At 40.5% G+C, this 13,234-nt stretch overlaps 1 protein-coding gene across 1 annotated transcript in view; it reads right to left on the minus strand.

The window, feature by feature from the left end:
- Window positions 1-3,805: 3,805 nt before the first annotated feature.
- maml3 (mastermind-like transcriptional coactivator 3) overlaps window positions 3,806-13,234 on the minus strand; it is a 110,241-nt gene continuing 100,812 nt past the window's right edge. Inside the window, exons 3-5 of the mRNA XM_057330971.1 lie at window positions 8,333-8,602; window positions 7,980-8,055; window positions 3,806-6,963 (exon numbers count right to left, since the gene is read on the minus strand). Coding sequence (XP_057186954.1) covers window positions 5,960-6,963; window positions 7,980-8,055; window positions 8,333-8,602 — 1,350 coding nt within the window. The 3' untranslated portion in view covers window positions 3,806-5,959. The remainder of the gene's footprint in view (window positions 6,964-7,979; window positions 8,056-8,332; window positions 8,603-13,234) is intronic.

Below are 13,234 nucleotides of genomic sequence, written 5' to 3' on the forward strand. Positions count from 1 at the left end.
TTGTGACTAGACTACGGTAATTCACTGTATGTAGGGATTTCTCAACGCCAACTCTCTAGGTTACAGCACGTACAGAATGCTGCAGCCAGGCTTTTGACTGGCATTAAAAAGAGGGAACACATCACCCCGGTGCTAGCCTCTCTCCACTGGCTTCCAATCAAGTTTAGGATTGATTTTAAGATTTTATTATGGGTTTTTAAAGCACTAAATAGTCACTCCCCAATTTACATCAATGATCTCCTATGGTCTTACACTCCAGCTAGGGCACGGAGATCAGGCAATCAATTGTTGTTCACTGTCCCTCAGTCAAATAAGAAGACAAAAGGAGACCAAGCTTTCTCAGTAATAGGGCCACGACTATGGAACAACCTTCCCCTGTACATTCGGCAGGCCCCATCTGTAGAGGTTTTTAAATCCCATCTGAAAACTCATTTTTTCAGCCTGGCCTTCGAAGTAGGGATTGTGTGATTTGTTTTATTGCTGTGATCTGTTTTTACGGCTGTCCCTGTTGGTTGTATGTGTTTTTATTGTACTATTGGTTTTAATTTTTGTGAAGGACTTTGGGCAAAACTTTGCATTTAATGTGCTATATAAATAAATGAAGTTGAAACACTTTACAGTCTTTACTGCTAAATAAATGAAATACAGAAGAATCCTCATTAAAGCTGTCAGATTCTGACGCAGCCTTTAGCCCATGTGTTCACCAGACGGGACCGCTGTCGCGTTGCGTTGAGCCGTGTTCCACAGCCAGAAGCTGTCAATCTACTGCCTGGACGAGTCAATACAACCATTTCAAATCGCATCAATCACATTTTTTCTTTGTTTTTTGAAGGTGACTTTTCTTCAGGTCCAGCCAAGCCAGAAAACTTATATTTTCTGTTGGATTCATCTCTGTCCAATGTGACAATGTACATCACTGGGGTCTCCCCACCCTCTACAATCCCACAGCTAGCATACATATATATTATATTTAAAAATATAGATGATTAGAATACTAAGATTTCATAGAAAATGCTGAGCGATAATCAGCTGTATTGAGGGATGAAAGAAGTATTGCAGCAGACACGGGAAGAGAAAAGCAGCCAACAAACATGTGAGAAAATAAGATAAGGGTTCATAATTAGATTGCACCTGATCCACAGTCATGTATTTGACCAGGTGTAGACACCCCAATAAAAAATGTCCCCTTCTTTAAAGAGTTGATTTGTGCCTACTCTCTTATTTAGATGCGTCTCAATCAGGTTCAGTGACAGATGGCCCTCTGGGAAGCATCCAGACTGTGGGGAATCTGTGGAGAGTTAAACTCAAGTCTGACAACCAGACAGGAGAATGGAGGATCAAGGAATCGTAACACTGACCGCTCCCTTCAGCACAGAGTCTGGGACAGATGTCACACTCACCATTGAGGCAGAAGCTCCAGGGTCAGCCAACCTGAATTACGTGACACTGCGGTTGACTGTCATGGCTGAGGTAAAAACAAAATCGAACGTTTTTCATAAAATTTGCATTTACCACTGCTACACTGTAGATCTACTGCTATTGTAAACTCTAAAATTGTATTTGATTGTTTTCTTACATCCAGGTAACTGATGCCTCCAGACCTGTCTGTCAGCTCATGAGCATCAAATCTGACTGCCCTTTGGAGTGCAGCAGTGCATCATGGGAACTCTTTGCCAACTTTACAGATGGTAATGGTACAGGCATGATCAGAGTGTTTGTAAACCTCGGCAGCGGTTCTCTCAGCACAAGTCCTGCGTGTGGTTGTAGCTTTCTATAATGCTTCATTCTGTTCAAGGTGGAGCTAGTGGCTGTGGATAAGGTGGGAAATGTGGGTACATGTTTTACTTCTATAAAGTCTCTGTCTGCAAATACCACCACAGTAACGTCTGTCACAAACACTGCATCCAGCTACTTTGTGTTGATCTCGAAGTATCTTTTGCTTTGCAACTTAGTTATTTTCTTTTTGTGGTGAAAGGTAACTAAGACCCATACAGGAATCGTATTACATATATTAGTAATAACATGCTGAATAGCTTACAGGCATACTGTAGATTTATATTTTTACATACTCTAAGTACATGTCTAAGTCACACTTGTATGTAGGACCACTGCCTGACTTTACTGTAACTGTGTTTTTAAAATGTATATTCAAATGTAAAATAATCATTGATATTCATCAGACAGACATTCCTCTTTGTGGAATGAATTTGTCTTCGAATGAATGAATGAAGTCTTTGTGATATATAGAATTAGTCAACTAAAAAAAAGTTAACATTGATTAATACATTTAATGATTATGTACCTTAATACTTGGTTGTCCATTTGTCAATACATAAATCCACTCTGTTTGTCCTATTTATTCTGAAATATACACTGTCAGGAAAAAAGGTACTCTGAAGACTTCTTAAATTTGAAATGGCCACATAATGGTTCCTCAAACCTTTCAACAGAAACATTTTCATCCAATGAACCAGCATTAACAAATTATAAGAAATTGCAAAACAATTTTAAAGTACAAAATATTTGGGAGCTATTCTTCTTTGTTCCTATGATGCTGGTGCAGATTCAGAATTCATTATTGTAAACTTTCATGAATCCAAGTCAGCTCCAGATGCATCCTCATTAAAAGGAGTGGCGCAAGAACACATCCAGGGAATTTAGCTGTACTTGGCATGATGAAATTAAATTGGAACTGTACTTTTATATAAAAATAGAGAAGAATTGTAAGCTGGGACTGGAGCTATCCGTTTTAAAAATGCCCAAGAAGCATTTGGAATATTTATTTATTTAAGGTTTAAATTGGTTTGGAAACATCCTGGTCCTCAGAGCCAATTTGATAATTTATTTTTAAGACCCTTTCTGCCATCTAGTGGTCATTACAGGAAAGACGCTGTGCAAAGTTTTTCATTGCTCGATTAAATTCATAGTAGCAAGCAGTATAGCATTTTACATTTCAAAACGTCATATTGCTATCAGTGTCAATAAGGTAAAAGTTGGTAAATTTCTATACGTTTTAACACACGTTTTAAACATATTTGCGAGTAATGTTGCTTTATATACTTTTATTTCATCTTCTGCTTGTCATTTAAAGTCTTCTGATGGTTGTTAGTTGATTTACAGCACGAGCTGTTTTACCAAAGCAGAATAAAAAACATATTTTATTTAACTAATGGACAAATTGCTGAGGGACTGAATGACCCCATTAAGCAGAGGGGCGCCAGTCACATCATCCCACTGCAGCACCCAAACAAACCCCTTTCCTGCACCCCAGTCTTATCTCTGAAGATGAATAATAGTATTGTCCCAGTGACACATTTCCATTCATCATCATCATCAGAAGAGAGACAGAGACACAGGGAAGTGGGGCGATTCATTACTGTAAGATATGAAATTGTGCTCTTTAGCATATGCCTCTTTAATAAGGATTGGGAACACCTGCCCTCCATCTCTCCCTGTCATCAACATTTTACCATTTCCATACAAACGTTGTCCTGAAAATATTTAGAATAAACATATATCAGGGTAATCTCTGTACTCTCAATCGATGTCTTAAGTTTGCAAACTGTATATTTTGTTTCCCCACCCTTTGTTCTTTTTCTTTTACATTTTAGAGGGTTTTAGAAACCTACATTTTTACTGTCTTTAATTTAAAGTCCCACTTTCCACATATTCTTCATTGTTTAGAAACTGATAAAGTCTTTACTGAGCATGCCTATAAATTTCATACTGACTACCTTGTTATTCGTTAAAATAACTGCATGTGTAAATTAAAACAGGTATAAAAAATATAAAGACGCTCGTTTTAATATCTGATCAGGGAGAACATTTTTAATGATCAATCTCTTTAATGTATTTTTTCTGAAAAACAATTTCTTTGCTGTAACTCTGGCAATACCATTTACATAATTCTGTACATGGAAAACGAAAAAAGCACTGCTCTAGATACAGAGTAAAATCTTAAAACTAGAAAAAAAAACCTTCAAAATAAAAATTAGAGGAGGTTTACATTACAAATTAGTAGTAAGACATTGTCTGAAGTGCAATGGTATAGCTCAGATGAGTTTAAAAGTGGAAAAAAGATGAAATAAAAATACTTCTCTATCTTCAACAAACAGCAATATCTTTACAGTGAGTAGAGACATATCCTCTGGTGTATTTAAAACTGTAAAAACATATTTACAAATAACTGTATCTGATATATATATTTTTCCATCACATATATGTCAGCACCAGTATGAAATAAAAAAGAAGAGTAAAAGATTGATGTCTTCAACAAAAATCAAACATCGCATTAATCTTAAACTTGGTCCCGGATTGGTGATATTTGGTGAGACAAAATGGACCTCACCTCCTCCCTTTGCAACAATATAACATCAAACACTGTATTTGTGAATGTATCCCATTAAGACAAAAATGAAAACGTTTTGTGTCGCCAAAAAAAAAAGTAACCAGGGCAAGTCAGTCACAATGTTACATTCCTCAGAGAGCTGAAACAATCAGACTGGACTTTAAATAGAGTTTGATAACAGAGAACTAGACACCATAACTATGACATCATACAGCAACACTACAGAGGAGAAAAACTGATATTCATGTGGCATTTCAACAAAGTCAGTCAAACTAGCTGAGAACTTACACGATGCCTTTTCATTTTGAACACTTGAAATGAGACCAGATTAAAACTCACTGAACACTAAGGAAATTTAGGTAACGTACGAGATGGTTTGTACAAAAAAATATTGTACCAGAGTACCAGAGGCTAATGTGTAAAAATAAAGTAAATCTATGTCAAGTTTAAATTTTAGACAGTAACAAAGTTATCGCGGCGTCGGTATCTTGGGGGAGCTTGAAGAAATTTTGTGTGATCAAAAATCAACTAGCAAATGTTTATTTATTTGGTCAAATGAAAGATAAGTGGTGTGAACCATAAAATGAAATACAGTATGTACGGTCTGTTTTTCCCTTTTGTATTTTTTAACCTGCGTGTTCACAAGCAATTACTTTTTAAAAACAAAAAAAGAATGATGCAAGTCTTAAAGGTTTGAAGAACAGATGTTTCGGACACTAAATCAAAACACTAAATTCGTCTCAGATTATTTGACAACCTTTGCAATTGTGTGTGGGGTGTTACATTAAACCGCCATTAATCCGTTTTGATCCGAACGAGTTGACGTTATGGTTGTATTCCTCTCTAGCTGCCATTGTGACTAAAGAAAACATCTCTGTCTCACAGTTTTACAGAGGGGAGAGAGAAGTTTGTAGCTGCCAAATCTCTTTGAGCGATATTAACGCACACACACACACAGCTACACTCTTCGCTGGTTGCCTAGCGACAGCAGAGCATCCATCTTGCATGCACTTAGAGCAAACAGTCTGATGTGTTTGTTGTGATGCTCATAGTGCAAAGCACACATACACAGCACCAAGCACACAAAGCGGATCAAATGCAGAGGATCACAACACGTCAAGAGAGAGAACAGACATGTGATACAGAGGGATGAGAGGAGGTGTGTTGAATTGTTTGGGTTTGAAAAAGCGATCTATAGTTGACAAAAGCCCACCCCAAATTCCCGTATACCTGTAGTTTTTCATGAAACAAATGAAGGAATTGAAAACAAGACAAAGTTGGTCTATAAAATCTTTTCTAATATCATTTTGCAGGTTTCAGTGCCTCTTGCCCTTTACACAACTTAAGGACAAAGGGAAAAAATGGATAAAATTCAATTGTGAAGCAGCTAAAATGCTGTTTTAAAAGAAAAAAAAGGAATTACAACATAAAAGCCTGGATTCTTACGTGAGAAGCGACCACCCAAACAGAGAGGAGTTGGTTTAAATATTGTGACATCACACACATGTAATACACGACATGTAATATATTGTTTAGAATTGTTGACCATGTAATAAAAAAAAAGAAATCACATTTCCCATGAAATTGTCCTATCAAAAAAAAATCTGTAGGCTATTGGTTGGGGAAAAACTCTTCCATCCAACCTTCCGTTGTATCCAAATCTGTCCCATCCGACAGGCCGAACGAAACTCCAGCCCCAGCCCCCGATTGGCTGCCGTAACCGTACGCCAGGTCCTGATTGGACGTCCTCTGGTAGCCCTGAGGCTGACCGCCCGGCATGTACGGCCCTCCCCCACCTGATGCACCCGGCATGCCCTGAGGCCCTGAGCCCTGTCCGAAAGCGGTCATGTTGGGCACGCCCTGGTTCATGCCCGCCATCACCATACCCCGTGGCTGGTTGGTCCTTGGCTGCCCTGCCATGTGTGGCATCATGGGCCCACCCATTGCTGCTGGGTTTATAGAGCGTGGGTCCACCATAGTCTGCCCACCCATGGCTTGCCCGAAATGCTGCTTGGCCATCCTAGGAGGCTGCCCACCTTGCATTGCATAGGCAGGATTGCTGTTAAACGCCACCATGTCATTTGAAGTCCTGCCACCCATGGCCTGCATATTTTGCTGCTGCTGCTGCTGCTGTTGCTGAGGCCACGTCTGACCTCCACCTCCCATCATGCTTTGCAGTCTCTGAACCTGGGATTTGGCCATCGGCTGCCCACCGGGGGCGACGGCGCCTGCTTTCATTTGCTGCTGTGAGAGCGCAGGGTTTATAAGCATTCCCTGTCCGTAAACGCCTCCTGCCCCTCCGGCGACCATCCCCTGCCCGACAGCGCCCGCCTGTCTCTGCGCCATCGCCATGCCCGTCTGGTTGGGATGGTGCTGCTGTTGCTGCTGAAGCATTTGGCCCATGCCCGGGTTCATGCCCTGGTACATGCCTGTTTGTGCACCCGTCTGGCCACCGTACGCCATGCTCATGTCTCCTTGTGAGGGCATGGCGGCAGAATTCTGTACGGGCGTCATCTGGAGGATTCCAGGGTTCTGTTGCTGCTGTTGCTGCATAAGTCGAGTGTTCCGCAGGTTCTGTAGCGTCTGGTTCCTCGCCACCATCTCCTGGGACGTGCCTAAAATAATTGGAAATAAAATGACATTAACCGACATCTGTTGTGCTCTGTACATATTCTGTGCATGACAGTCCTATCCCAATTAAACTCAAATGATCCAAGTACTCTCAATATGAGATGAGAATAAGATGTTTGTGTGCGGGCACGAAATTAACACAAAATGCAACGTATCCTACGTTTCTTAGCCTATATCTTAAAGGGATAGTTCACCCAAAAATCTAAATTTTGTAATTTATTCACCCTCATGTGGTTCAAAACCTTGACTTTCGTTCTGTGGAGCACAAAAGAAGATATTTTGAGAAATGTCCGAAGTGATTTTGCGTCCATACAATGTAAGTCAATGGGGGCCAATGTTGTTTGGTTACCAAAATACTTAAAAATATCTTCTTTTGTGTTCACCATAAGAAAGGAAAGTGATACAGGTTTGGAATGACACGAGGGAAATTTATTGTAAAAATCATCTTGGCATAGCTGTGATAAACAAACATTTAAAGTCAAGTGCCTCTTTAACCAAAGCTTGTTTAAACAGAGATTGAGGAGAATCCACATGAGGGAGTGAAATATTACATCCATTGACACCTATAAGAGACCAAACCCCCTCCAAACACACATTTATCATAATTTAATAATCATCATGATCAAAGAATCCATCATTTGAGTGAATGTATGTGTGTAATTCAGCTTCATTAGCTCCAATGCTAGGAGATGCCTCGTTTATTAGGGGCCAGGCAGGAATTCGAGGTGTCAAATAGAAAACGATTTCTCAGTTTAAAACTGAGGAACTGCACTTAAAAGCTTTAAGGAGGAGTTTAGATCTTTTTAAGTTGACATCATCTTGAGAAGTTTACAATTCGCTGCAAGCCCCTTTAACTGTGCTAAAAATCCCCTCGGCCACATAAAGTAATATAATCATTATATCACATTAAGTGGCAATGTGCTTAGTGTTTTTATGATAAAATAGCTCGGGTGGGGGTTGTTATCCTCCTTTTTCCTCTTCATGTGTGTGTGTGTCTTGCCTTGAAACTGCTGGAGTGGATATGGATTCCTCTGCGCCTGACTCATCTGTCTCGGGAGATGCTGCTGTTGCTGCAACTGGAAAAGTAAGAAAAGCAATGCAGAAAACAATAGATAAATATCAACATTCCTTATCAGCAACCCCAAACAGCTTAACAGAAAGCACATTTCCATTTTTAGGTTGTGTTTTTTGACCTCGCTGCTTGACATAAACACCCAGGTCATGTCTGTTGCATTATAACACTGCAAAATGTGGCAATGAAAATCTTACTCATTGCAGATTGTCTCACCTGTTGATCTCTTACACATGCAATGGAAATCCCCTCATTGTACTGTGATGTAAACGGTGACTCACCTGTTCTGCCAGCATATGCTGTTGCTGGTGTTGCTGTCTCTCTCTCATCAGCTGGGCTTTCTGCTGCTCCATCAGATGTAGCTGGGCTCTCTTCTCTTGCTCCATAGCTATCATCTGCTTCATCATGGCCGCCTGCTGCTGCTGCTGCGGATTGCCCATATAACCGCCAGGCCCCGTCCCATTAGGCCCAGCTGAGGCCACGCCCCCTGGTGCTCCGTGAGGTGGCTGGACTCCACCCGTCTGCCGCGGCAGCCCAACCACTCCTTGATCCTGAAATCACAAGAGAGGAGTCACTCAAAGAGTGTTCTGTACATCTATTCGGTCTATTGAACTATTCAGCAAAAACTGGTGACCTTGAATCAAAATTAGGTTCATTCCTATGACTTTTTAATAAAAACATAATCACCACTAAGAACTCAAAGTCTCAGTGAAATTAAACATTACAATGCCTATTTTTTCATGAAATAGTGGGTCATTCTCTTTTTAAAATTCGTGTGCCCTCATAAGCTACAGTTAAAATCTGAAAATGCACTTCCGTCCTTTAATGACTATCCATCTTAAATGACGTATGTTAGACGGCTTGGGCGGAGCATCCGTTAACTCCTCCCCTTCAACTGTCAGTCTGCTGCCAGTGCCATTTCAAAATGCAACGGCTGTTTTTATACATCCAATCAAATCGCAGAGTAAGACGAAAGCCACGCCCACAATTTTCTCATTACAAATTCCAATTCACTTGGAAATGCGTCAAAATACGGAAGTAAAAACGATCGCAACTTCCGGTTCACGGGGACTTTAATTACAATTTTTTTTGTCACCTGTCTTAACGACTGCAGCAGCTGTGTGGGGTCAGAGTACTTGAGCTAACTGAAATTACTACATTGGGGCAATACCATGCAAATGTCAACTTTAAGATGAAGTTTTTACCAAAGGTTTTTGCCATAGGGACAGGTCAGATTTTGCCCATGTCAAGTCTCTTTATGAACCATTTTTTGTTTTATATAATATTTTATATTATATCTTGCATATTCTCATAAATGGACACATGAAAATTAAAATAATTATTTTATGTTCTATAAAGAGTCACCCCTTCTCCGTTTGTTGGGTATTATTGCTTCTGGTTTGTGCATTTTCATTCAAAGAAATCCTACATCGGGGTTTAGTAAAATATAAACAGATGTTTCCTGAAAATGTCACATCCACAATGCTGAAATTGCCCGCTGGAAGCCAAGACAAGTCCCAGAACTACACCAAGACTTTAGACAAACATGAACCAGTCATGGTGACAAAAAAGCGCCCGATCTACATGTTCATCTCCATGTTGATCACAGAGAGGCCAGAAGGGGGCAGTGTTGATTTGTTTTCTCTTATCACAAGACTCGTCCTCCCTCTCTCTCTCTTTCTCTCAGAAGTCATCTATCTCTGTTTCTTCCACCTCTGTGCTCATGTCTCCATTCTCGCTGTCGTTCCCTCTTTCCTATACATTTCCCCTCACCTCCTCTCGTTTTCTTCTCTTTCACTCTCGCTGCTTTACTTACTCTTTTTCATTACGACCCCCCCCCACACCCTTCAGCTCTCTCTGCAGATGGCTTAATCATGAGCGGTGTAAAAGATGTGTCTCCTTTTCCTGCCGGATAACGCTTGTGAGCCAAAGACTTCTCAACCAGGCGGGGAGAGAGAGACAGAGAGAGAGAGAGAGAGAGAGAGAGAGAGAGAGAGAGAGATGAGGGGTGAGAGAAAAGGACTCAGATGACAGAAAAAAAAACATTAAAGAGAGGGAGCCAAGAAAAAACAGGAAAGAGGGAGAGAGAAAGAGAGCAGGTAGCCAGGCAACAGTGGCTGTAATGTTGAGCAGATGGTGCTCATAGGAGCCATGATGGACGACAGCGGGCAGCGGGAGAGAGAGAGAGAGAGAGAGAGAGAGAGAGAGAGAGAGAGGGGGAGAGAGAGAGAGAGAGAGAGAGAGAGAGAGAGAGATCCTCTCCTGCTCCTTTTCCACCTTCATATTTTCAATCTAGGATATATAGAGCATTAGGAGCAAGATCACGTGACAAACACATTGCGTATGAACCTTGGTCTGTTTCAGATGTATGACGCTTTTGTGTTCAAAACACTAGTGCCTCACTGTCCACCTGTCGGCCATTGTTTGACAAACAGATAGTAGCACCAGGCCCTGGTTGAACAAGACATTGACATGCTGGACTCATACAAACACCTGTTTTGAAAGCACCAATGACACACAACTGACCTACTTACAGTTGTCTCACATTTCTGTGCCATCACTTACCAAAAAAAATGCTAAAATAATCATCACAATGTCTGCGTTAAGCTGATGTTAGAACACAAAGCCACTTGGCAAAATCATAGTGGCTTTCAACATAACAATGACTGACCTGTAGTTGTACAGCTCATGAATGCATTTTCATAAAAAAACTACACAATGCACCTTTAAGCATTTAGTTGGTGAGAGCATTAAGTGTGTTGATTTACCAAAGCCAACAAACACGCAGAGATAGGCAAGACTATCATAACACGTGAGAAAACTGTAGTTTGCACAATGCAATATAGTACACACCGCAGGACTGTATTGATCTAATACATACAAGCATTGATTCCACTTGGCCCAGATCAGACACTAAACTTCCCCTCTAATAATACACCACAAAACACAGTTCTTATATAGACATTTATGAGTGGTAGTAGGAGGGAATACTGACTGGACAACTGGCAGAGATACAAAAACTAAAAGTTATGCCATCTTTAAATGCATTTGCAATTTGGGGTTAAAACTAAATACAAGCTGCTCTTTGTTAGTTGACCTATATATATATTTTTTAATGGCTAGTGTCAATTACGCCAGCTACAGCTGAAAATCCACTGCCATCCTCCTGCGAGAGCCTGCGGACTTACTGACCATCCCAGCTCCATCTCAGGCAATTCCGTCCCCAACCAAGAGCAAAGACGGACTACTTGTCACATCAATGCTAAATTTACAATACTTGGTATTAAATGCTAAACTTACATCACATGACAGCAGTTTGAAGTTATAGCTGCACTCAGTTACATTAAGCCATTACTAATTTCCCTGCTATTAACATTCCTCCGTTGTCTGATATCGATCACAAAATAAGACCAAATTAGACCTAAACAGTTAAACAACTAATAAACTCTCCCTATTCTTCATAAACATATACTCAGTAACTTTTAATCAAAGTCACTGAGTGCAGCTGTGACACGTCAGAGGAGACTTGGCCCTCCCGGCTGAGACCGGTTTCTCAAGGTTTTTTTTCTACACTTATTTATCATTGGAGTTTGGGTTCCTCGCCACAGGGCATTATTGGCTTGCTCACCGGGAGACTGCATTTATTAGATATTATTTACAAGAATGATCTTGCTTGTTCTATAAACACCATACACTGTGCTGTATTTTACCTTTTCTGTGCATTTCTGTTTTTCTTATTTTCTCCTGTAAAGCTGCTTTGGAACAATGCACAAGCGCTATATAAATAAAGTTGAATTGAATACTAATACAGCATCTAGAGAGCAAGGTGGCAGATGGTTGATATAATGGGAATATATAAATTTAGGATGTACAGCATTTTTGTATCTATTGCTAAAATGAAATGCAGTATTCACTTAAAATTCCACTTTAAAGTGCACTATCCACCGGCAAAATGTTTGGCAGATTTCGGAACTGACACTTGGCAGAAAGACCACTGTTAATCTACTCGGGCACAGTTAACATCTGACAATCTTCAAATGGCCAAATATTGGGCAATTCCTCAGCCTGGCCTGAATATATCAGTCTATCACCATTGCTCTTATTATTAAGTGTTAATTGGAATGTGTCAACAAAAAAAAAAACATGAAATATAAAATTATATTTCAAATTTGTATCCTTTCTCTTCTGGGAAAACAGACAGAAAACATCCTGACTCATCCTGCACACAATTTCTTATCCAATCATAATTCCCTACCTTTAATAACACCTGCAACTGAAATGTAATTGGAAAATCATGCAACATCTGTGATATAAATAAAGCCTACTGGCTACTTATCAAAGGGCATCTTCCTTTTTATTCATTATTATGATACGTCATTATTATGTACCAGCCTAACATAATAGAAAATAATATGTCCACATAACAAGAAAACAGTGTGCTTAAAGGTATTTAATGTCTTAAACTCAATGTTTAAACAAATTGATGAATGGAGACTACCAGTAAAATATGAAGGGGGCGCTGTCCATCACAACTACCAGGACCTGATGGCCCTTTTATCGGATTATTTGGTGGCATATCAATCACGCCAAATCTACTGAGAGCGTTCACAAAAACAAATGAGAGCCCAGCAGGCAGCGACAGCGAAGAGAAGCAAATAAACCCAGAGCTGAAACCAAGAAATCTACAATCCAGATTTACCACTTACAAAAACACACATTTGTTCAATTACTCAATGATGCTTTTGAATGTGTAACCCTTTCTTTCATCTGAACAAAGAAAACCCTAAATATTGCTTCTACACATTGTCAAGATCTCCACAAGACACCTGTTACAAAATAGGACTGGCAATCATCTTGCACCCAACTGTAGCATCCACCCATACATCCCCCCCCCCCCCCCCCCCCCCCCCCCCCCCCCCCCCCCCCCCCCCCCCCCCCGTTTCCGACTCTTCCGCCCCTCTCCCATTTTCCACAAACTCTCCACCTTTTCCTACCTCCAACGCTCTGCCCTCCCTTTCCTCCCCGTGTCACGTTATCTCTCCTGGCTTCTATATTTTCCCCTCCCTCCCTCCCTCCCTCCCTCCCTCCAAGTCTCTCTTCACAGAAGCCATTAGTGGTGGCCATAAAGCCATATTTCTGTCTACAGCTCAATTACACGCGGGCGCACTCACACGCCTGCATAC

Source organism: Triplophysa rosa, linkage group LG4, assembly GCF_024868665.1.
Source record: "Triplophysa rosa linkage group LG4, Trosa_1v2, whole genome shotgun sequence".
Lineage (NCBI taxonomy): Eukaryota > Metazoa > Chordata > Actinopteri > Cypriniformes > Nemacheilidae > Triplophysa > Triplophysa rosa.